The 25,065-nt window shown below is 40.5% G+C and overlaps 1 protein-coding gene across 10 annotated transcripts in view; it reads left to right on the top strand.

Annotated features, from left to right (window-relative positions):
- Nucleotides 1–25,065, top strand: part of rbfox3a (RNA binding fox-1 homolog 3a) — a 389,771-nt gene that overhangs the window by 317,855 nt on the left and 46,851 nt on the right. For 7 of the 10 annotated variants that reach the window (XR_005281053.1, XM_038288303.1, XM_038288299.1 and 4 more), the window contains one exon: nt 10,675–10,977. Coding sequence is in view for 9 of the 10 variants with exons in the window: in XM_038288303.1 (XP_038144231.1) it covers nt 10,675–10,977 (303 nt within the window). In the remaining variant the exon portion in view is untranslated. The remainder of the gene's footprint in view (nt 1–10,674; nt 10,978–25,065) is intronic. The other 3 variants (XM_038288300.1, XM_038288301.1, XM_038288302.1) reach the window with 1 other exon arrangement.

The raw sequence follows: 25,065 nt of genomic DNA, 5'->3' as shown, positions 1-25,065 counted from the left end.
AAAAATCAGGTTAGAGGGGATGAAACATATGTGACACGTGAAAACGATTAAGCCCCTCGAAAAAAGCAGCAGGGAGACATGCACGCAATCCGAATTGACTCGACACTCGGTGTTTATTTTCATGAATTGATTTTTCCTCAAATGAGATGGAAAAATGGAAAGAAGGGAGTTTACAGGGAAGGAAATGTGAGACAAAACAATAACCTGCTCCAGAGCCTATTTGAAATCATAAACCTACATTTGGGGGGGGGGGGGGGTTGCCTTGTGTTGTGTCGCTAGTGGAGGTGAATCTGCATTAAATTGGGCTGCTTCTCCGCGCCAGTACTTTCTCTCTTGCGTTGCTGTAATTGGTCGACTTGGAGGAGGGGAATAGCCGCTGTCTCAAATATGCAGCTCATCATACGAATCTGTTTTGTTTCCTTGTTGTTGTTTACCTCCTCTCCACTTCCCTCTCCTGGCTCACCTTGGACTCTCAGTGTGGCATGTGGTAGTAATTAACACATGCTGCAGCCTCTGGTGAGCATAAACATAGAGACGTGGAATAAGATCATGTGGCTCTCCTAATTAAAATGGACCCAGCTACGCGCCTTCAAGACAAAATGAATGCCAGTTGCCTACAGGAATCATCTCAGGCCGTCTTTTTTCGCCCCGGCTGTCGGCGTGCGGGGCTACAATTAACCGAGCGTCAGCGCCGGAGCTGGGGACAACCAGAGGCTTTCATGTAGTCGGCTGAAAACCGCTCAGTGTTTCGTTTGTGTTGCATCAACTGAACCCCGCTCGCGGTTCGCTCCGTGACGGCCCTGCAGGATTTCGCACCAGTTTGCCAGCATCACTGTCAGCCGGTCATTAAAACCGAAATGAGCCTTGTCTTGCCAACCCTTTTGGAGAACAACAAAATTTTCTGGCGCCAAGCAGCTTAGGTTCCACTTAAGAAAATGCTGCCACCTGTAATTCGAAGTTTGTCTGCTTGTGTTCTCCATGGAAGCATGTGTTGGTAGAGAGCCCTGAGAAATGCTTCCAGCTATAAAGCTGCCCACTCCATCACATCCCCTATCACCGAGATTGATCAGCCTGCTCCCATCTGAATGATTTCCCTCCGGATTCAAGCAACGCAATTAGTCTGCCGCCGTATTTTTTGCCTTTGCGTTCCTCTTTGACCCGCCGTCGCATGTATGAGTCAGCGCAGCACTCATGTTATGAATTCCTCCCCGTATTTGGGCGTCTCCACTAAAGAGGATCACGGGGCGCTGGCGAGCATCCAGGACGTTGAACCTGCTGAGATGGAGTGATGGTTTGACCATGTGCAGCGGGGGTTAACACCAGTCAAAGTGTCTGGGAGACAGGCATCCTCAGCCCCCCCCTCTCTGACCTCTCTGGCTCCTGATGCAGACTGTAAAATCAAAAACTCCACTCCAGAAGTGATCTCCTTAAGTAAGGGTTTCCAATCCAATTTTACACAGGCAGAGTGCTTAAGATTAGAGATAGTGTTTTTATTGTGCTCTTCAGTAATAGAAGGAGTGAAGGGAGAGATTGAGGGTAGGAAAGGATGGCAGATCGATAAGGGCTGCTCTCCATGCCTGCCTTTGCTCTCCGTCATTGTGCCCGTGGAGATGAGGTTTAGGCGGCTCGTGGCTCCGGGCCATGTAAGGAGGGCATTAAAGCGTCGCAAAGGGAGCTGCTCTTCTCCCATAAACAGGTCCGCAGGTAGAGAACGCCGCCAACAGAACGATTCATACTGCAGCCGTAGCAATCTTTTCCGGGAGAATGAGATGTGGAGCGTACCTAACTGCTTTGTCAGAGGGCTTTTCATTAGGCGCTGAGGATGTTCGGCGGGGCCCGGCGAAAAAGGCCGCACCGGAACGAGCGCAGCTCCACTGATTTGCATGGGCCTTTTTTTTCTTCTCCCAGTTCATTTCCAGTCGAATAACTCGTTTGTCACATACATCAGAGGAAGGCGAAGATCATACGAGAGGCAGTGTTACTTTGTGTTTCACTAATGAGGCCTGTACTCTCCGCCTCCTTGCTTTTGCCTCTACTGCCCTTTGAAAAGCCAGCGACATGGTGCTGAAGCACTTTACCACTTCTCTGTCTCCGATGCGGAGCTGCAGGCAGGGAGGCTGCACATGTCACTTGGTTTTGTGTCCTTTTTCCAGGGTCTCGACCAGTTACTGTATGAGGAGGGCTGATCTTTCCCCCTACCTCACAGGGACAGATTTGCAGAACCAAGCTGCAAACAACTTCACAGACGCTTAGAAACCTACCAACGATCAAATTAGTGAGGATGTCAGAAACAAGAAAGCCAAACTAGGAGCTTCGCCTCAATGAAAGAAGACAGAATAAAGCTCTAAAAAGTGCTGCGTTTCATTACTGGACGGAAGGATTACCTGAAAACAAACCAAACATTTCAGCTCAATTCCCTTCACAACATGTTTATGTGAAGAGAAGGTGATTTCCGTCACGTCGCGCATCACCTCGCTCGACGAGGATCTAATTGTTATTAATGGAGGACAAGAAGAACAATATTCCTGGAATTTCATTTTCTTTTCAGTGTGTAGATCATTATCTTTCTTGCTGTATTGATCAAGTGGTGTTGCACTTTCCCTTTTTTGCCTGGCAGACACAAAGCAGCATCAATGAGAAGATGAATCTAAGGCTTCATGACTCCATCATAATGTACGCATCACAGCGCGTGCACCTCAAAGCAATGTGGAGAGAACGCCGGTTCTAGACCAAATGTTCCAGAAATTTCCATTCAGTGAGGTTTAATTAAAAAATTAAAATCTTCCAACTGAAATTATTTACTTTTGCTTGAAAATGTTCATTTGGATTATTGTTAAAATCTAAATAAAAATCCCTTAGCATAGCAAAAAAGCAACTCGAATAGTGTAGCTGTATAACTAAAAGATCAAATAAAGCTACACTGCAAAAAATGTAAATCTCAATAAGTCATTTTTTCTTAAATTAAGTGCATTTTTTGTTGAATTAAGTAGGTAAGTGAGACACTTTGCCAATGGAACAAGACAATTTACATTTAAAATAAGAAAACACTATTGCATTGTCTTATTTCAAGTGTATAATATCTATTTATCTTATTTTGAGAGTTAAAATACTCATTCCATTGGCAAATCATCTTATTTACCTACTCAAATTAAGGGTAAATACATTTACTTTTAGACTTTTTTTTACTCATTTTTAGATCATTTTTGCAGTGTATTATCTGGAATATTAGGTCAATATACATTCATAATTTAGGAATTTATAATTACAGTTTTCTTCACTGGAAAAACGATCTAGAAATAAGTAAAAATTTCTTAAATTAAGTGTATTTACCCTTAATTTGAGTAGATAAATGAGATAGTTTGCCAATGGAATGAGTATTTTTACTCTTAAAATAAGATATTTAGATAAAATGGACTTGAAATAAGACAATGCAATTGTGTTTTCTTATTTAAAATGTAAATTGTCTTGCTCCGTTGGCAAAATATCTCTTTTACCTTCTCAATCCAAGTACAAATGCACCTATTTTAAGAAAAAATGACTTCTCTAGATTTTGATTTTTTCCAGTGTATGAATACTTTTCTTCACAATCCAGAAGAGAATAAAAAAAAAAAAAAAATGTTCTCAGTCGTCACTTATTTAGCTCAATTTTTCAAATGCACAAATCAGGTTTGAATGGCATAAGTAACTATAAACTTAAAATTTCCTGGATCTTCCACGAGTCACTTAAAAAAATTGGCAGAATGCACAGAACTATAGTAAGGCCCAGCCTATAAAATGTAACTTACAATACTGCTCAACATTACTTAAAGTTTTCCATTCAACCCATTCTCCACAATTCAACCACAAAGATCCTTTTATGGACACAGCGAGCCGCAAAGCACAAATAACGCAGACATAGCAGCATGTCAAAATGTAAACATGACAAAGCAGCAACAAGAAGCAAGAATGTCTTTATTACTGCTGTTATTAAATTCATGGATAAAAAAAACAACTTTGAGTTGTGTTTGAACTGATGCAACTGGGCTGTGTTTTACTCACCCAATATTCTGAAACTAGGTGTTAACTTTCAAATAATGTATCATACAATTAATTTGGGCTTACAGTGCCTAAGTTATTTGCTTTTCCATTTGGGTTTGCAAAATAGGCGAGAATTTCCCAAAATATGGTAAAAACTAGTAGCCTGACGTAGTCCGACTCAATTCTAGTCAGAATATGAGTCTGATGCTGCTCCATAGAGCTGTGATTATGGGGCGTGTTTCGAACGAACCAGGAAAAAAAATGCCTCTGCACTCAATTGGATAGACCTACAACCAATAAGAGCAACGGAGTGCGTGACGTATGTTAAGCGATGCATAGTTGTTGTCAACAAAAATCAAAGCGTTGCAGTTGCACGCCTAGAATAAGAAGATGAGCCTTGATCGCGTTTCTCTGTTCCTCTTTTAAAATTAATTTGCTGTCGATATCTTCTAGAACAGACCTAATAGCAGAATCTACTCACCTCAACTCTCCAGCAGCAGCCATTGTTGTTGTCACCAAAGCGCGCTTTGGTCACGTGGTTGATTACGTTACTGTTGATCATCTGTCCATCATCGTATAAAGCCCGCCCTGACAATTTGATTGGCCCACCAGATATTGTGCGAGCATACTCGCGCTACTACGGGGCGGGACTAAGTTCGGAATGGCACCCAGGCTAGAAAACTAGGATCCTATCTCAATACCACTGAAGCTATCACCTTATTCTTTTTAAATAATTAGTAATACATAATTGGTTTACAGAAAAAAAAATGAAATGGATCCGAAGGACCCATCAGAAACCATGTCTGTTCCAGCTCATCTCATAATTAGAATTTCTTTTAGTATTATGTCTTAAGTACAGGGGCCAGGACATGATCCAGCAGACCAGCATACCCATAGTCAATACCTGTTTATCCCTTTAGTTTTGTATGAAAAATACACTGTAAACTACCTCAATGGGCGTATTTCCCTTTAGTCATGCACAAAAAAACAATTTAATTACTTTTTGGTCTTTTTTGAAGCGTTGAAGTAGTTTAAAGTGTATTTTTCGTAATAAACTAAAGGAATAAACGTAAATCTGACGTCTTGCGAATGCGTATTTACAATAGGTATGCTGGTCTGACCGAACACCGGCTCTGCATAGCCGTATGGCGTTACATGGCCTTGGTAGGGATCGTTTTTCTAGATGCAGAACACAGAAGCTGAACCTGGAAGCTGGTTTGGATGTGTGGGCAGCCTCAGCGTAGGTGGACGGCCCTTTTATCTTTTCAATTCTTAAAAATCACCGACAGCGTTTCGAGGGCAGGTGTGTTGACAGTGACTAAATAAAAGAAATACCTGCAGCTTTGATCTCTTTAATGACGGGAACGCTGTTTGATGTACAAACGCAGCAGCTTTGTCTTGTTTCCGGAGCTGCAGAGCTCCTTGCCTCTGCCGGACTGTCGAATCGTTGACGGACACAGGATCCGGTGGTACTTTGAGCTCTCCTACCGGGAGGTGCATCCTTTTTTTTTTTTTTTGAGGTACCAAACCCCATTCTCCTTTTAAAATGGGCGCTTAGAAGTTGAAATTTGCCAACATCAAGAGCTTCCTTGAATTAGGATGCCCTGCACTGCAAGTGTGTTATATAATGCCATGACTGGAGGCAGAGAAAAAGTAGAGCACACAGGGGTAGAGATTAAAAAAGTTTCTGCATAAAAAGAGAGGGAGGGAGGAAGAGATGAGCATAAAGGGAAAGGAGGGGGAGGAGGATTGAGGGAGAGACAGAGGAGATGGAAATACAGAGTAATAAAAATTAGAGGGGGGGGGTGAGTGTTTAGGTTGTGCAGGAGTGAGGGTCCGCCTGGCAGGAGGCTGGTCAGCTCCTCTTAAGGCTTTTTTTTCATCTAGATAATGGAGCATTTGGTTAATTGGCAAAGCGCAGTTTAGGCCGAGCTTTTGTTTGCCAACACGTCACAGCAGAATTATTTCCACTACATTTACAGCAGAGTGTTGCTCTGCTTCCTCTCATTAAAGCTTCCTGACCAGATTGAGCTTTCTGCAGAAATCTGCAGGCAGAGGCCAAAAAACCGCTGCAGCAAAATAAAAGAAGAGAGGAATAAAACCCATTTATCTCCTATCTCACCATCCGCAGCCGCCTTGTAAAGGAACAGACAGAAACTTCTCTATCTGTTTACCGTTATTGTTTTTTGCCACTCATAAAGCTCTTACTTCTGGCTGCTTCTTTTCCCTCCTCCTCTCTTATCAAAAGAGTTATGCGTCGCGCTCGCATGATCTGTATCTGTAAATTTGATTGAGGGTATTTGCAGGGGGTTGTTATTGGATTGTGCTGTTATTGTCTCACCTTTTTCTCTGAGTGTTTTTAATGCCGGGGATGGATATCCGCTCCAGCAGCACTGATCTCACCGTTCTGCTCATTAGGCCGAATTCTCAGAGACTAGTGCTTCGCAAACAATAAGACACGCACTTCTGTAGTCCAGCCATTACCCAGTTTAACAATGTGCACAAGCCGGAAAAGTCCATTATTTCTGCAGCTCATCATCCCAAGCATCCACACGAGACAAAGGGGCTGTGAAACCGCCTCGGTGCGAGGGCCCATCAATCACTAAAGTCAGGAGTGGAGAAGGCGAGGAGGGGGGGGTGGGAACATGTGGTGCACATACCCCATACTGGGAGTTCTGGCAGCATATGGGAGCAGCTGTAAGACTTCAGCAGCTTAAGGGGGGAAAAGTGTTATCTTTAATAAAAGTTTCTGAGTCAGCATAAAAGAATAACATTTAAATGAGAATGTAATCAAAACTTTGTGGATGGATTCTGGTCCATAACTACACAACAAGCTTAAAAAGAAAATGGTTCCGCATTCCTTCATGCTGCTGGATTATAAAATCCATTTATTGGGAAGATTTACTGATGTTGAAGTAAAAAACAAACATAAAAAAACATGAATTAAACTGATTTGTACATTTAAAGAGCAGAACATTAATTGTTGACTAGTTAAATCCAACAAAAACAGAACATGACTTTATCTTTTCTCATTGTTCTCCTTTCTTTCCAACCTTCTAACATATTTCTGCACATACCTGTATGCATCATCTGGCTTTGACAATTATCAGCCTTAATGTTTGATAACAGCAGGAATGATTAAAGAGGTCAGTGAACAGTAGTGCGCATAGGTGGAGTTTCACTTTTGCATCAGCGGGGTGCAAAAATATTTTTTTTCACACAAGTGATTAGACAATTTTCAACATAAGTTGTTACATTACTGTATACAGTACAACGTAGGTGCTAGGAGTGTTCATTTAAAGAAAGTCTTAACCCAGGTGTTTCCAGATCAACATTTGTTGGTACACTGAAAAAACAATCTAAAAATAAGTAAAAATATCTTAAATTAGGTATATTTACCTGTAATTTGAGTAGGTAAATGAGATAGTTTGCCAATGGAATGAGCATTTTTACTCTTAAAGTAAGATAATTAGATAAAATACACTTGAAATAAGACAATGTTGTTATGTTTTCTTATTTTAAGTGCAAAATGTCTATTTTACCTCCTTAATCTAAGAACGAATGCATTTTATTAAAGAAAAGATGACTTGTCTAGATTTCGATTTTTTTCCAGTGTACTGGCTCTGGTTCGAATTCTTGCAGGGTGTTGGCAGAGGTCATGGGATGTTTTAAAAATGTTGAATATCCATTTGCAGTTTTCACTCACTTACATGAGGCAATTCTATGCTTTAACATTTATGTACAGGCTAGCGAGATTGATAATGAGAGGGAAACCACCAATTACACTGCAAAAACGATCTAGAAATAAGTCAAAATATCTTAAATTAAGTGTATTTACCCTTAATTCAAGTAGGTAAATAAGATGATTTGCCAGTTGAATGAGGATTTTTACACTTAAAATAAGGTAATCAGATAATATACACTTGATATAAGACAATTAATTTGTGTTTTTCTTATTTTAGATGTAAATTGTCTTGTTCCATTGGCAAAGTGTCTCACTTACCTCCTCAATTCAAGAAAGAATGCACTTATTTTAGGAAAGAAATGACTAATCTAGATTTCCATTTTTTCCATTGTAGCGGACGGAAACAGTAGTCAACGTCATTATGTCACATGATTGCAGAAAAATAAATCTATTACAAAAATGTACTAGGATTCGTATTAATTTCATACTTGCATGTATTTTAATCAAAACATTGCAAATATCATTACTTATATATTTTTAACATATATATTTTGCCATTTCCTTGACTTTATGTCATTACATGTTTCAGGCCACCAGGGGGGACAGTGCCCCCCCAAAAACTCCGCCCATGGTAGTGCGGCTTGTTCAACAATCTTCCTCCTGGTTTTTTTCCTCTAAAGCAGAGCATACTCTGTACTTATTGACACCTCGGTCTGCTGGTCTCGGTTTGCCATCACAACCAGAAAGCAAAGAATGCTGCGTTTAGCAGAGCAGCGCTGCCTGTCACTACCCGATCCGTCCCAGAAGCACGATCCGAACCATCAGCTCATTTCCACATCCAGACATACATCTGGGTCACCCTTTGATTTTATTTAGTAAAAATTATGTTTTTTTTCCTCCCCAAAAATAGTGAGCGTACTAAATTATAATGTGATAAATGTTAATAATGTATTTACTAAGAAAATAAATGCATAAAAATCCTTTTTGTTTTATCTCTCTGTGCCTGATCTGGGATCTATGCTACTTCCGGTGGCTAACTTTTTTTGGCTTTGGAGTTGAACATAAATCTAGTCTTTTTGACGTTTTATGTTTTCCTATCTTGATAAACTTATGGTATATAGTCTCTTATTTAAAGGCAGAAACAACTAAAATGCAGATTAACATGGTTGTTTCATATTTTGCGGCTCTGCTCTGAGCATGTCCCATGATGACGTCAGTAAAGCAGTTAAACGGAGAAAATGCATAAAAAATCAAAAATGTATCAGAAAATTCATAAAACTTTTTTTTTTTTTAAGTTGTGTATTAGTATTCTTTAGTGAGTTAAGGATAGAAATAAGTAATTTTAGACCATAATTACACTATTTATGGAAACGGACGATCGTGCTTCCAGGACATTTATGTTCAAAATAAGTGCATTTTTTCTTGAATTGAGGAGGAAAGTGAGACACTTTGCCAATGGAACAAGACAATTTACATTTAAAATAAGAAAAAAACAATTGTTTTGTCTTATTTCAAGTGTATATTATGTAATTATCTTATTTTAGGAGTAAAAATACTCATTCTATTGGCAGATCATCTCATTTATCTACTCAAATTAAGGGTAAATACACTTAATTTAAGACATTTTTTACTTATTTCTAGATGTTTTTTGCAGTGTAGTGACAGTGCACTGAAAAAATTATCTAGAAATAAGAAAAATGTCCTAAATTAAGTGTATTTACCCTTAACTTGAGTAGGTAAATGAGATAGTTTGCCAAGGGGATGACTATTTTCACTCTTGGAATAAGATAATTAGAAAATATACACGGAAATAAGACGATGCAATTGCTTTTCCTTATTTTAAATGTAATTTGTCTCGTTCCATTGGTAAAAATGACTCACTTTCCTCCTCAATTCAAGAAGAAATTCACTTTTTTTTTAAAGAAAAAATGGCTTATGTAGTTTAAAATATTTTGCTGGGTGCTAAACGTTTACAATTCTAGCGCCCCTAGTGGCTAACAGTTGCAGTGTTGATTTAAAGGTGTGAAGCAATCATTGAAACTACATCCAGATGGAATAAAAACTGAACAAGGAAATTAAGGCTGAACGATTTTCCCGAAAACCTAAATTGCGATTTTATTTTTTCCTTGTAGATGTTTCGGCCCAAGCTTTCATTTTTTCAATGCTCGTTTGCCCAAAAATCCATAATTGCAGGACTTTACTGTAATGTTTTTGTGAAAAACTGCTTACTTCTTCTTGTCTGCATGAATCTGCTACTTTTCTGTGTGACGCCTAACCCACTCGGAGCATTTTAACCCCATTGGAGTTTGAAATTTAGTGTCTTAATGTTGTTAAATACAGTGTGATTAAAAAAAGTTGTGCTTTTGTGATCAAATTGCAAATGCAATTAATTGCCCAGTCCTACCATGAAATCAAACATCTTTACTCTTTTTAAGCCGATTCTGGAAAAGCTTAATAATGAATGTTTCCAGAAATAAAAAAACCCATGAAACCTGACTTTAAAGCTTTTTTTTTTCTGTAAGTCTGACCCACTAACCTGAGACAAGAAGAGGGGCAGGCATAGTGAGAGGCAGCAGAGTGAGACGCAGCTTTCTGCTGCTGGAAGTATGAAAGCCAGGGAGCAGCTGCTGGTTTAACAGACCTGTCACTGAAATCAAAGGGCCTAATCAAAATTTGATCAATTAATTGATCTTTCCTCTTGTGCTTTGAGATTCCCCCGGACTCGCGGCCCTCCGACTGGAAGCTGCTCCCAACAATGTAAACTATGTTCATTAGTGATGATCAAGGATTCCTCTAATGTAAGCTGAGACGTGATATGATGGCTGCTTCTTCTCGGCTCTGAAGGCAACCCTCCCGTTTGCCCCTTCAGTCTCGGGGGTGGAACCCTCATGCCTTTTAATGCTGCTCATGTTAGCCTAACAAAGTGTTTTAGCTTTAACTTTCTCTCCCCTCCTGCTGTGTGTTTCTCTCAGGGTAACCAAGAGGCCACCAACCCTCCTGAAGCGATGGCCCAGCCCTACACCCCAGCTCAGTACCCGCCTCCCCCACAGAATGGCATCCCTGCAGAGTTTGCGGCACCGCACCCGCTCCCGACACAGGACTACACCGGGCAGAGCCGGGTGCCCGAGCACGCCATGACCCTGTACACGCCCACACAGACGCACAGCGAGCCGGCCGGCACTGACAACAGCACGCCCACCATCACCGCCACCACGACCGCACCGGTCAGTGCCCTCCATCACCTGCAAACACTGTTCTCAACATGCAGTCAGCAAGTAAAATATATTCTTCTTTATACCTTTCATGTTTATGATTGACTGTTTGTGATTCTTTTTGTGCTACTGACTAAAAATCTGAGATAAACTGATAAGGGGGTAAAAATTCACAAGTTCGATTGTTCACAGCCTCTGCCTGGAAATATTTCTGAACTTTAGCGCAGAGGGAACCCGTTCTGTTTCCAGAAAATTCCAGGGTTGCAGATGTGGAGGTGCATCTCACTAAATAAACATAGCAAAAAGGCAAACCTTTAAAGTCGTAGGGAAGTCATTTAAATTTGAAATCATTCTGCCTTAAATGTGTATATAAATGTGTTCTTTATCAGACCACATTATCCCAAAATTTAGAAAATTTCTATTTAAAATGAAATCCTGTCTCAAAATCTGTTGTTTTTTTGTTATCTTATTCAGGCCAGTTAGTTTTTAGCCTGAACACCTAAATTCGGCCAATCATATATCAACGGTCATCTGTCAATCAAATTTTTTCGGTCATAGCATCTTGATTCATATGTCGCAGCTAATATACGCAACGGTTGAAATCAGAAATCAGAATCCTTTCCTTTCCCATTGAGTTCCATCCCAGTGTTCACGGGGATGGACGTCTGTGTCTTCGGCAGGCGTAGAGCTAACAGAACTGGCAGCGTTGCGAGGCAAGGGCTCAAACATGTACGGCTGGAAGCCTTCTACACATAACCAAGCTTCTGCCGCCCTGGCGTCCTCTTCCACAACATCTTCGTCCCTAACCTGACTCCGTCAGATGGATTTGCTCCGCATATCCATCTGGAAACCCTACCGTTGAAGTAATTTTGGGAATGGGCGAAAATACTGGTTAGCTGATTGGCCTATGTTGGTGATAGACGGGCCAAATAAACCAATCAGATCAACGAAGCATATGACGTACTAACAGAGCGACGACGAAGAGGAGCCAATTGATAGATCAAACTCTGCCCAAAACCAGTATGGAGAAGAGCAAAACCATGTTTTCCTCTGAGAAAAGCCTCCAGAGCAGTGTTTTGCTCTTCTTTTAGCGAAGAAATACTCTGTAATTCCGATAAAACTTGCTCGATAGCCACGCTAACGCTAGTTTCATCGACTGAAGCCGCCATGTTCTTTAGACTGAACTGTCGCGCTTCTCGTTGCGTCACACCTCAACCCGCCTCAAAGCCAACGCTGATTGGACGTTCGTTTGGTGAACGGCTCCAAATTTTCTTTAACGGAGAGTCTCCAGACTGATCTGCAAGTGAAACCTTGAAAGCTCGCGAGATCAGGATGGTCTCATGAGGCTACTTCATCCCTGCTTTCCTCCTCTAAATAAAAACTGGATGACGGAGGAGACTCATCCACTCTCCTCCTCTCGCATGTTTCCGCTGTCCATAGCGTTCCTTGACAGCGTCGTTTCTAAGTCACCAATTTAGTGCTACTTGGTCCCAATGGAATTTCCCATTGGGAACCTACTAGCACTAAGTTGCTAACTGGTTAGCAAGATGCTTCCCACAAACCGGCCACAACCAAAAAGCTTGTGAACCTTCCGCCACAACAATCCCGCCCCCTTGATAATCGACCAATCACATTCACTTTATTCACTTGTGTAAAGTCGGCAACACTTAGGAGAATTCTAAAATGCAACGTTTGGAACAGCTTCCCTACGACTTTTATAATTATGATAATAATTGAACTTTATTAATATCACATTGGAGAAATTTCCCTCCACATTTAACCCATCCTCTGGGGGAGCAGTGTGGGGTTAAGGGATTTGCTAAGGAACCCAGAGTGCAGGCTGTGGGGATCGAACCGGGTACTTGCAACCTTCTCAGACTTCATCTGTATTTTAAACAGAATTAGTAAAATGATGATAAAATCTGTGATACTTTTATTTATGTAAGATGTTGTCCTATCCTGAGCAGAAATGGCCGAGTGACGTAAAATTGTTAGGATTATTTCTGAAAGAAAAGGGGTTTGGTTTGATTACAGCAAACAGACCAGTTAAAAAAAAAAAGATTTACTGAAGGAGTTTGACAACATGAAGCAAAATCTTGGCCGATTTTCGCCCCCAAAAAGCTCTCTGACCTGTTATTGTTCTTTAGAGAAATGAAGTTTTACTTTGCTGATTCCTGCGTAAAAATTAGCTGCATTCAGCCGTTACATTAGCTTTAATGACACGTCACATAAATCATAATATAATGTGTTTGTACATGGCTTTAAACAAGGTGTGCAAACAGATTGTTTCAGGAGACTTTAGAGAATTATTTTCTGCATAATTTAACATGCACATGTGGCCCCATCTGTATTAGTGTAATATGCATTTTTAATTGTCTTCTCTACCCACCATATTGTAGCTTTATTATGTCAACATAAGTTGCATATAGGAGTTTTGCACACTGCCTCAGAGAATTGCTGCTTTCGTATTTTTCTCCATTGCTTGTGCTCCAAGCCTCCATCTACGACGGCCCGATAAAGCCTTACCGTCAACGAAGTGTCTAAACATCCACTTTATGCTATTGAATGTTTATATCAGGGGTAAAAATCCGTGGGGTCGGAATAAAGAAAAGCAGAGACATTTTTAAATATAATCCGTTTTTTTTGTATGCATCCATGTTATACATTGAATTTAAAAAAAAAAAAAAAAAAATATATATATATATATATATATATATATATATATATATATATATATATATAAAGAAAATTTTTCCATTTTAAACACTGGAAAAATGATCTAGAAATAAGTAAAAACTTCTTAAATTAAGTGTATTTACCCTTAATTTGAGTAGGTAAATGAGGTTTTTTGCCAATGGAATAAGTATTTTTACTCTTAAAATAAGATAATTAGATAATGCGCACTTAAAATAAGACAATGCAATTGTGTTTTCTTATTTTAAGTGTAAATTGTCTTGGTCTATTGGCAAAATGTCTCTTTTAACTACTCAATCTAAGCAAAAATGCACTTATTTTAAGAAAAAATAACTTTTCTAGATTTTGATTTTTTCCAGTGAAATCTTAAGTGTTTTTTGAAGTAGAGAAGAACAATTCAGTTTGGTTTATAGACAATTTCCTGATTCTCATATTTTATCAAACAGCTGAACTGACCATTTTTTATTTTTCTTTCTTTTTTCTGTCTTAATGTTGGCAGTGGGCTTTATGCTGCCCTGCAAGGCTTTAAACCTGGGTTTGAATGGAGACTAAGCCATTCTCACTCTGGAAAAAAAAATGAAATCTAGATAAGCCATTTTTTTCTAAAATAAGTGCATTTGTTCTTGGATTAAGGAGGTAAAAGAGACATTTTGCCAATGGAACAAGACCATTTACATTTAAAGAAAGAAAAAATGATTGCATTGTCTTATTTCAAGTGCATATTATCTAATTATGTTATTTTAAGAGTAAAAATACTCATTCCATTGGCAAAAAACCTCATTTACCTACTCAAATTAAGGGTAAATAGACTTAATTTAAGAAATGTTCACTTATTTCTAGATCGTTCTTCCAGTGCAAGCACTCAACTCAACTTTATTGTCAAATGTGCTACACGGTAAACATACAACACAGATGAAATTGCAGTCCTCTCAACCCCACGGTGCATAATAAAATACAATGAACCATAGCACAAAAAATAAAAAATAAAAACCTAAGATATAAAAATAAATATAGGTATCTGCTCGGATAACTAAAAATCTAACAACGAACTAGTTTAAATACTAAAGAAGATTACAAATGTGCAGATGGGAAGTGTAACTTTGTAAATTTTAAGAAAGTAACATTACAGCGGTCCTGATGGATGACTGATGCATCTGGATCCAGATTTATTGTTGATTCTGTTCATGGTGGAGAATCCTGCTTCACAGCAGCAGGTTGAGCCAAACATCCTCTAAATGTGCAGGGTCATCTTTGAGCACGCCATTTCACTTTTCTTTCACCAGTTCACCGCAGTTCTTCCAGCAGTCCACACTTTCTCTGCTCTCTTTTTCTCATGGTCTTCTCCTTCTTTCCCATCGCCCGGCTTGCCACAGGTTTGCCTGCTGTGTCTAAAAGTAGCAGCAGCAGCAACCCAGACTGACAGCTCATTGGCTCATTTGGATCACGTGCAGCCTGGAGCCGGACGCTCCCCAGGGCTTTACCGTATTAACAAGAGAAGAGGAGCAAGTGAAGTTAGACAATGTCGTCAGACAACATGCGGTAATTTATAAATGTTTTAAACCAGGTTGGTCCGGATCCGGACCGCGTCCCACTAATCCGTGACCTCTGGTTTATATAATTCCAGCTGCTTGAAAGAAAAATATGTAGAAATAAGGAAGGACTTACAGGATTTTTTACAATTTTCAACATTTTAACAAGCGTAAAAACATATGAGGCTTTTGTAAGATATTATTCCTGATTCCATATTTGCTCATAGACTTGCATAAACATGCTCATAGTAAATAAATCATAAAATAAAACAAATGATTGAAGATGAGTTTCAACGTGCAGGTACAGTAAACTATGAGCTGCAAGGTCGTTATTTAAAAATATTACACCAGCTTGACCCCATACGCCTGTGGAAAATTTCGATCAATGCCTAAATTATTATGCACATTACTATTTGTGCATAGAAGACATTTAAAGTTTTTTTTTTTTTTAAACGACAGTAAATAATCTAAACAGTTTAACACATTTATCCTTAAGGGAAAAGTGAAATGTCTGTTTCTGCTCTCTGGGGTTTTATGAACGGATCAGGAACTACGGCTGCAACTAACAATTATTTTGCAAATCAGTTAATCTGTTGATTCTTTTTTTCCAATTAATAATGGGATAGCAAAAAGGTTCCTTAAAGGAGACTTTTTACGAAATTAAACCAGGTTTAAACTAAAACTTTTCCACTTTAAGAGTTCTGGATAGAAATTATTGACTATTAAAGATTTTTTTCTATCTTACCTGCAAAATGTTCATATATATATATATATATTTACAATTTTGTTATAATTACTGCTCTACACTGCAAAAAATTTATATCTAAATATGTCTTTTTTTTTCTTAAAATAAGTGCATTTTTTTCTTGAATTGAGGAGGTAAGTGAGACACTTTGCCAATGAAATGAGACAAATTTACTCTTAAAATAAGATAAAACAATTGCATTGTCTTACGATATTGGGATTTTGGCCGATATCCGATATGCTGATATTTTAAAACTCATGTAGCCAATAACTGATATCGATACCGATGTTAAAGCTGGACAAAAATAAGTAGTCATTGAAAATAGCAGTTTTGTTATCCATTTCTGACACTTTGAAAAATAATATACTCAAATATATTTTCATATGCTGATATCAAATAGATTTTTTTAAAACGCGGTATCGATCTATTTTACTTTCAAAATCTGGTGAAATTTCATCGTTCTGTTACAAACTCTCGTGATATTTTGCAAATTCTTGTGAGATTTTGTTAGTAAAATAGATCGATACCGCGTCAATATATCAACATATAAAAATATGGCAACATTTGGTGAATTTTCGGGGGATTTCGTAGCATAACGATGACATAAAGCAATATTTCATTAGTAAAAGAGATTGATATGGTGTTTTTAAATGGCAATATATCAGCATATGAAGATATTGGGATATTTTAATGTATCAATATTATTTCCCTCGTCTTTAGAAGTTTTTAAGTCTGTAAAAAAGAAGTTTTTGAGGAAGAAGAAGAAGTAGTATTTTTATTTTTTTTTAGACTTTAGAAACTCAGAAGCTGATCAAATATCGGGTTAAATATTGGTGGGGTGGCCGATGTCTGATAATTAATTATCTTATTTTAAGAGTAAAAATACTCATTCCATTGACAAACAATCTTATTTTTTTTCCCTCAAATTAAGAGTAAATACACTTAATTTAAGTTATTTTCACTTATTTCTAGATAGTTTTTGCAGTGTAAGTGGGTCGCTCTGTCAGCTAAAGGCTCCTTTTCAAGTCTCTTTACTCCAGTTAACGATTAATCAATTATTAAGTTAGTTCATCACGATTTATCCGATTAATTGCTTTAGCTCTAGTCAGAATCTATTAACTAAACTTTTTATCCTTGGTTGTCTTAGTTGGGGCCCTTCTTGCCTTCTGAACTTCCTTAGATTGTCTTGAAGGATTTAAAATGGCGTCACTAAACTTGATCAGAGATTTTGATCCCAGTTGTAAAGGAATCACCACAGTATTTACATCCCAAAAGACCTAAAGAACCTAAAATGCTTAAACCCAGAGCCCTGCTACAGGGCAGGATGGATCCATGCTTTTATGATTAGGGTTAAATACAGATCTCGCCATTTGAATGTTGCTCTAATTCAGCCAAGCAGCATTTTTTTCCAGCCTGGTACCGTTTATGTGAGCAGGTGTAAACGATTCGCCTCGGTTTCAGTGTTTAGAGACGGTACTCCATTGCATCCCTGACCAGTCCGCCCATTGTCCTCTGCCATCTGGGGGAGAACTTTTCCATGAATAACATTTTCCCCTTTTCAGACCCTTCTCTGCGAAACCGAGAGAAGACTTTGTGTCAAAGCTCTCCTTAGATCAGAGCTTTCTGAAGTACTTAGAACAGTAAGTGGTCTTCAGCACATCTAGTTGCCTGAAGCATCGACTTGCTGCTTCGCGATTGGCTGAAAGGGAGAGTTGAAGTGCTGCTAACGAATGCAGCCAATGAGGAAAGGCATCAGGAAATAAAATAGCGCTCAGGGGTTGGGATGTTGTTCATATTGAGACCTTGTGCTCCAGGCTACCCTGAGCGCAGACTTTCTGCAGCGGTGGAGGCTCAGAGTGGTTATAGGACCTCCCTGAATGGAAGCTGAGGACCTGCAGAGCTGATGAGATGTTATTTGAAGGGTTCAGGCTCTCTGACAGGCCGACACGCCCTTCACCCTCTCTGAAAGCGGCACGGCAGAGATGCCTTTTTACTTCAGCCGCTGTCCGGTCGGATCACTTCAAGAAGAGCGCGCGTCCCGCCGTCTTCCACCTCATCTGGAGTGTGCATAAGTTGACGAAAGCCAAACATACATCTTTTACTCTGACTCAGGGTTTACATGTGACGTTTCAGATAAAAGAGAAGAAAAAAGGTGGCTGAAGCTGTTAAAGATGAAAGGAGACCTTCAGATGGTCTGCATGATAACGCCTGCTCTGGGGAGGGGGGGTCACGGCGAGGCCACAGCCCCCCCTGAGAGGGATCCAGGTCGCTCATAAAGAACGTTGCTAATACTTCCATTTTCCCGGCCTCACGATTACTGCACAGCCATGAATATTTGGCAGCAGAAAAGTGCTTAGGCAGCACAAGCCGCGCTGCAGCGCATTATCATCGCCTTGTAATGCAGCAATGTTTGATTTGAAGATCTGTGTGACATTCTCCAACCGCTCCATAGTTATATCCTGCACTTACAGTAATGGCTGACATGCAGGAGGGTTTAAAGTGAGGAGGATGGGGTGAGGGGGGGGGGACTTGGCAGGAGGTTCAGTCTCCCCCCTCCTTCCCTCCCTCCATCTGAAACTGAACTCCATTCCTGTGCTCCATTCCTCCCTGTCTCCCTTCTCTCTCCATTTCGCATTTGATTTCATTTCATCTGTTCGCCTGCTGTGAGAAAAAGCCCAGAGATTCTCGCCGTGGAGAGATGAGAGCTCACCGGGCTTCCCCTGCTCTCCTCCATCTCCTCTCCCCGCATCCAGCCGTCTCTTCTCGGGGAGGACAGAGGGATGAGATTAGTGGGGTGTAAACACGGAGCCTAATCCTCGGGGGCCACTGGTGTAGTGTCGCCCACTGCTGCGTTCCCTGCCTTTAATGACTGGCCCAGCCTGTTTGCTCTGGGTGCCACAGACGGGCCCGGGTGCCTTTGATTAGGGCACCCTGCAGAAACACAGATTGAAGGAGCAGATCAGCTTGCTGCAAATCTCCCCCCCTCGCCCCCTCTCCTGGCTCCACTCTGCTGTGCTCAGCTCCTCCACCCCGCCACGACGCTTTGCTCTGCACATCTTCTTGACTTAAAGACTTAAAAAGAGTCAAGTGAGTGAAAATTCAGCAAAACGTATGGATTCTGTGTGGATTCCCCACAGAGAGCGCAGGCTGTGTATGTTTTAATGAAGTACGCTCCGTGTCTGCTCTTGTCTACCAGTCAGAACTGGGAAGGTGGCGCTGTCCACCGCCGGATCTCTGGGACCGCGCTCTGCGTCGTGTTCAAACAAGCTGACTTGAAAGCGGGCGACTTGAGGATGAGAGGCAGTGCCGAACTTTTCTCCAAATCCTTAGAGATGAGGGTAGCAGAGGGGCTGCCGGGGAGCGAGCTCGTTATCTGGCTCGGCTCAAATAGTCGGAGGTTTGGTTGAATTTCATGAGTAATCATTCTCTTTTCAGATAACAAATTAAGGCAGTGGCATTAGGGCAGCACTCATTTCCAGATTTTTCACAGCCCGTGTCAGACTCTCCAAAGGGTATTCTGGGGGACTGTGATAACATAGAGACGCACACACTAACAGGAGCATGCAGGAAACATGCAAACACTCACACATGCTCTCTCATCTCTGTGTTTAAAGGATTGAGACGCCAGCAGGGTGTCGCTTTCAGAGACTGTGCTGATGGCATGAAGGCCACCATTAAAGGGGAACTGACTGGGTGGGAGGAATGGATGACTTAACAATTGGTAAAATTCTGCTAACTAACCAGGAGTGAGTAAACTCCACTAAAAAGAAAGTTGAGTCGCAACAAGATTTCAGACCTAAAGTGAATCAATAATTCAATATATTTATTAAATATATAATCATTAAAGTTTTTTCAGGGGTAACCAATCTATCTAGAGAGACTTTATTCTCATTTTGTACACATATGGTGCTGTGGCGGCTGGTGGAGTTTTCTACGGTGGCCCTGAAGTGCAAACTGCAACTACAAATCTAAAAGCGCAACTACATTAAGAAAAACAAAACTACATAAAGCAAAGCGCAACTACATTAAGGAAATCACAACTACATAAAGCAAAGCGCAACTACGTTAAGGAAATCGCAACTACATAAAGCAAAGTGCAACTACGTTAAGGAAATCGCAACTACATAAAGCAAAGCACAACTACATAAAGCAAAGCGCAACTACATTAAGGAAATCACAACTACATAAAGCAAAGCGCAACTACGTTAAGGAAATCGCAACTACATAAAGCAAAGTGCAACTACGTTAAGGAAATCGCAACTATATAAAGCAAAGCGCAACTACATAAAGCAAAGCGCAACGACATTAAGAAAAAGAAAACTACATAAAGCAAAGCGCAACTACATTAAGGAAATCGCAAGGAAATCGCAACTATATTAAGGAAATCGCAACTACATAAAGCAAAGCGCAACTACATAAAGCAAAGCGCAACTACATAAAGCAAAGCGCAACTACATTAAGGAAATCGCAACTACATTAAGGAAAACAAAACTACATAAAGCAAAGTGCAACTACATTAAGGAAATCGCAACTACATAAAGCAAAGTGCAACTACGTTAAGGAAATCGCAACTACATAAAGCAAAGCGCAACGACATTAAGAAAAAGAAAACTACATAAAGCAAAGCGCAACTACATTAAGGAAATCGCAAGGAAATCGCAACTATATTAAGGAAATCGCAACTACATAAAGCAAAGTGCAACTACGTTAAGGAAATCGCAACTACATAAAGCAAAGTGCAACTACATAAAGCAAAGCGCAACGACATTAAGAAAAAGAAAACTAAATAAAGCAAAGCGCAACTACATTAAGGAAATCGCAAGGAAATCGCAACTATATTAAGGAAATCGCAACTACATAAAGCAAAGCGCAACTACATAAAGCAAAGCGCAACTACATTAAGGAAATCGCAACTACATTAAGGAAAACAAAACTACATAAAGCAAAGTGCAACTACATTAAGGAAATCGCAACTACATAAAGCAAAGTGCAACAACGTTAAGGAAATCGCAACTACATAAAGCAAAGCGCAACTACATAAAGCAAAGCGCAACGACATTAAGAAAAAGAAAACTACATAAAGCAAAGCGCAACTACATTAAGGAAATCGCAAGGAAATCGCAACTATATTAAGGAAATCGCAACTACATAAAGCAAAGCGCAACTACATAAAGCAAAGCGCAACTACATTAAGGAAATCGCAACTACATTAAGGAAATCGCAACTACATAAAGCAAAGCGCAACGACATTAAGAAAAAGAAAACTACATAAAGCAAAGCGCAACTACATTAAGGAAATCGCAAGGAAATCGCAACTATATTAAGGAAATCGCAACTACATAAAGCAAAGCGCAACTACATTAAGGAAATCGCAACTATATAAAGCAAAGCGCAACGACATTAAGAAAAAGAAAACTACATAAAGCAAAGCGCAACTACATTAAGAAAATCACAATTACATTAACCTACCTGAAAAGGTAGGTACCAGTGGGAAACATGAGACATCGCTGATTGGACGACGGCGCCGTTTGACCCTTGAACCGGAAGTCATTCTGCCTGCTGCGGCTTTTGAAAACATGGATATTGTCGTTGCCCCAAACATAGCTGCCGTTATCCAGGAATATTTAGAATCAGGACATACGTACGAGGTGATACTGGATATGCTCAAGACTAATCACGGAATTTCAGTTAGTTTGCGTACACTGAAGACGCACTTAAAAGAAGCTGGACTGTTCAGACGACGCAACTTCCGGTTCAAGGGTCAAACGGCGCCTTCGTCCAATCAGCGATGTCTCATGTTTCCCTCTGGTACCTACCTTTTCTGGTAGGTTAATGTAATTGTGTTTTCCTTAATGTAGTTGCGCTTTGCTTTATGTAGTTTTGTTTTCCTTAATGTAGTTGCGCTTTGCTTTATGTAGTTGCGATTTCCTTAATGTAGTTGCGCTTTGCTTTATGTAGTTGCGATTTCCTTAATGTAGTTGCGCTTTGCTTTATGCAGTTGCGATTTCCTTAATGTAGTTGCGCTTTGCTTTATGTAGTTGCGATTTCTTTAATGTAGTTGCACTTTGCTTTATGTAGTTGCGATTTCCTTAATGTAGTTGCGATTTCCTTAATGTAGTTACGCTTTGCTTTATGTATTTTTGTTTTACTTAATGTAGTTGCGCTTTGCTTTATGTAGTTGCGATTTCCTTAATATAGTTGCGCTTTGCTTTATGTAGTTGCGATTTCCTTAATGTAGTTGCACTTTGCTTTATGTAGTTGCGATTTCCTTAATGTAGTTGCGATTTCCTTAATGTAGTTGCGCTTTTAGATTTGTAGTTGCAGTTTGCACTTCAGGGCCACCGTACAGTTGCGCCTCGGGACTTTCCCCTTCCAGTTCTTTTCCTGGGAGCAAGTTATTTACTACTCTTAACTCAAACTGGGTAAAACCATATTTTTTTTACATTATCACCTCAGACCCCGAACAGCTGACCCCATGATGACTCGCCTCCTTCATTGTTTGCAGTGCCTACAGATAAGTCAACTAAAAACCTCAAGCAGGATCGAAGTTAACACCTTCCACTGAAATGTCAAGATATTTATTAAAAATCGACCAAAACATCCAGACATTCCAGAGAAAAACTATTATCCTCCGTTTGGAGAAATGTGTGGGAACCATGTTCATGTTTCTTTTTTTTAATGCATCTCATCTGATGAGACAGTGACGTCGTCTTGCGGTCCCTCCTGAAAGCAATCGCCTACTTTGTGGGAAAACGCGTGCAAAGCTGGGTCAGAGCCGCCGCTCCTTCAAGTGATGGAGAGCTTATATCTGCAGCTTCTTTAGAGAAAGAAAACAAACCATGGCGCACCGGAAGAGGAACGTAATGAATTAAGACTTGAGCATTATAATTCTTGTGAGCGAAGACTCTAAAGCCCCCCCCCCACCCCGGCTGCTATTTAATCGGATGTAATCTACCTGCTTGGCAGCATTCCAATCAGATAGTTTCAATTATGCTCTTGTAATGCCACTCTGCGAGGAGGGGGAAAGTGCTGAGCAGAGCACTTTGCAGGCGATTTGCAAATAACAGCAAGGGAGTCTTTTAGAGAAATGACTGAACAGGAAGCCAGAGAGCTGCAGGAGTTGACAGCTCTCTCACTCTTAGCTTTGCCGGCTTTGGCGGTGATGGTGTGTTTTGCATCCCACCTCCTCCTCCCTGTGACAGCAGCTGTCGGGACAGTAAAGTGCCACTGAAGGTGGCCTCCTATGGTAATATGGAGGTAATTATTTTCCACTGCTACAGCACCATTTCACAACCAGGCAGGCGGGTTGGAGCCTCGGGAGCAGAGGCGCACAGGCAGCATTCCCCGGATCTCAGTGACACTCGAAGTTATTGAGTTAGTAGTTTGCAGTCTGGGGCGCTCGGAGTCAGCAATTCAGCGTTTGTGTTCTCAGAATGTGTGCTTGGCCCTGATGTCAGCGGGCTGCTGGCCTGTCTGAGCACCGACTGAAAGTTAATCTGGATGTCTGCAAACACGCCAGCGCGCGCGGCGTGATAAAAAGCCCGACAGACAGAGCTGGAGGACAGTGGTGCTCGGGAGTCTGGCAACATACGCTAAAGGTCGATAGTGTCATGTGTGACCGATGAAACAGATTGACCCGAGGGGCTCCGGTACCTTGTCACCCTCCACGGTCCCAGCATCTGTCTGCAACGTGTCACCCCTGGGCCCAACATGGCTACTCAGGCTATTAACCTCCAGCGCACGAGGACACGGCAAAGTTAGAGCCCCTACGCTCGTCTCTCTCTGTCACAAATCCACTCCTTACTCTGCAAATCGGGAGAATTTCCCCGGCTGGGTGACCGGACGCCGTCCGGCTCAGGTGAAACTACCTGAATGGCTGCAGGGGAGACGGAGTGGGGACCTTGAATCAAACAACTGTCACCGCTAACAATGTATGTCACCATCTCCGAATGGGCCATAAAAACCAAATAAATGACGGCCATTACGGTGGAGATTGTGATTATGATAATGAGAATAATAAAGGCGATCATCATCACGATCATGATGATAATGATAATACAGCCATGATGAATTATAATGAATAAATCCCTAAGCCCATTTCCTAAATGGAGGGAGATGTATCAATAAGAGAGGCCTGCAGCCATGCGACGGGCTCCGAGCGGCGGCGGTTATCAGACTCGCCGAGTCATTTGAATCGTTTGGACTCTGGCAACAACCTCCTCTCTTTTCACTGCTGTATCACTACAAGATTGTGTCTGTGTGTCGGAGTGTGTAGGTGTGTGTCGGAGTGTGTAGGTGTGTGTCGGAGTGTGTAGGTGTGTGTAGGAGTGTGCAGGCCGGGCTCAGAGAGCGCTTCCCAGGAGACCTTGCAGTTTACATATCACATTCAAACAGCTTTTGTGCTCAATATCTGCCACTTCCACTCTCTCAGTTCAAGATCCCCCCCCCCCCCCCCCCCCTCCTCCTGCCACTCCCCCCCCCCCCCCCCCCCCCCCATCATCACCCGCACTAAATCAGGCTCCATTTCTGTTTTTTTTTATTCATTTCTTCACTATTGTGAAACTGAAACTGTCTATCAGCAAGAAGCACAGCTACTGTTGCACATTCAAACGCCCCAAAACAAACTTTATCTTTCCCTGATGAGTGACCTCTTGTGGTCAAGATTGTAAGTACGTCATTCCAGAAGATGACATTTTATTTATTTCCTGAAACTCATAGACACTGTTTTGTTTTATTTATATGTAGATTTTTAAGAAAAATCTTCTGAAGTTCAGCTTTTAATCTTTACTTCTGTTTGTTGCAGGCAAATCTATTTAAATATATTAAAAATAAAACAGTGGAAGAGGCCATAAATAAACAGCTTTTATTTTTCTATTTTCTATATTTTTTTTTTGGTTCTATTTTTTTTGGTTCATTTTGGAAAAATTCATTCTTTTTTTCTTTTTCTTACAACAACATATGCAACACAAACATAAATAAACAAATGAAAAAAAAATCGACATAGTATGAGAAGTTTTAACCCATATTAAGAAACAGCTTCACTCAAATAAACTAACTTTAAATCCCAATTAATTTTGGAGATTGAGACTTTATTGTGGACAAAATCGAGCTGTGAGTGAATTCAATTAAGGTCTATAGCTTAGTTTAACAAAATAAGCTTAGTTTTAAGCGTCCTTTTAATCA

This window comes from Cyprinodon tularosa, unplaced genomic scaffold (assembly GCF_016077235.1).
Source record: "Cyprinodon tularosa strain WSP-4 unplaced genomic scaffold, ASM1607723v1 ctg250, whole genome shotgun sequence".
NCBI lineage: Eukaryota > Metazoa > Chordata > Actinopteri > Cyprinodontiformes > Cyprinodontidae > Cyprinodon > Cyprinodon tularosa.
This window is presented reverse-complemented; position numbering and strand designations above follow the sequence as displayed.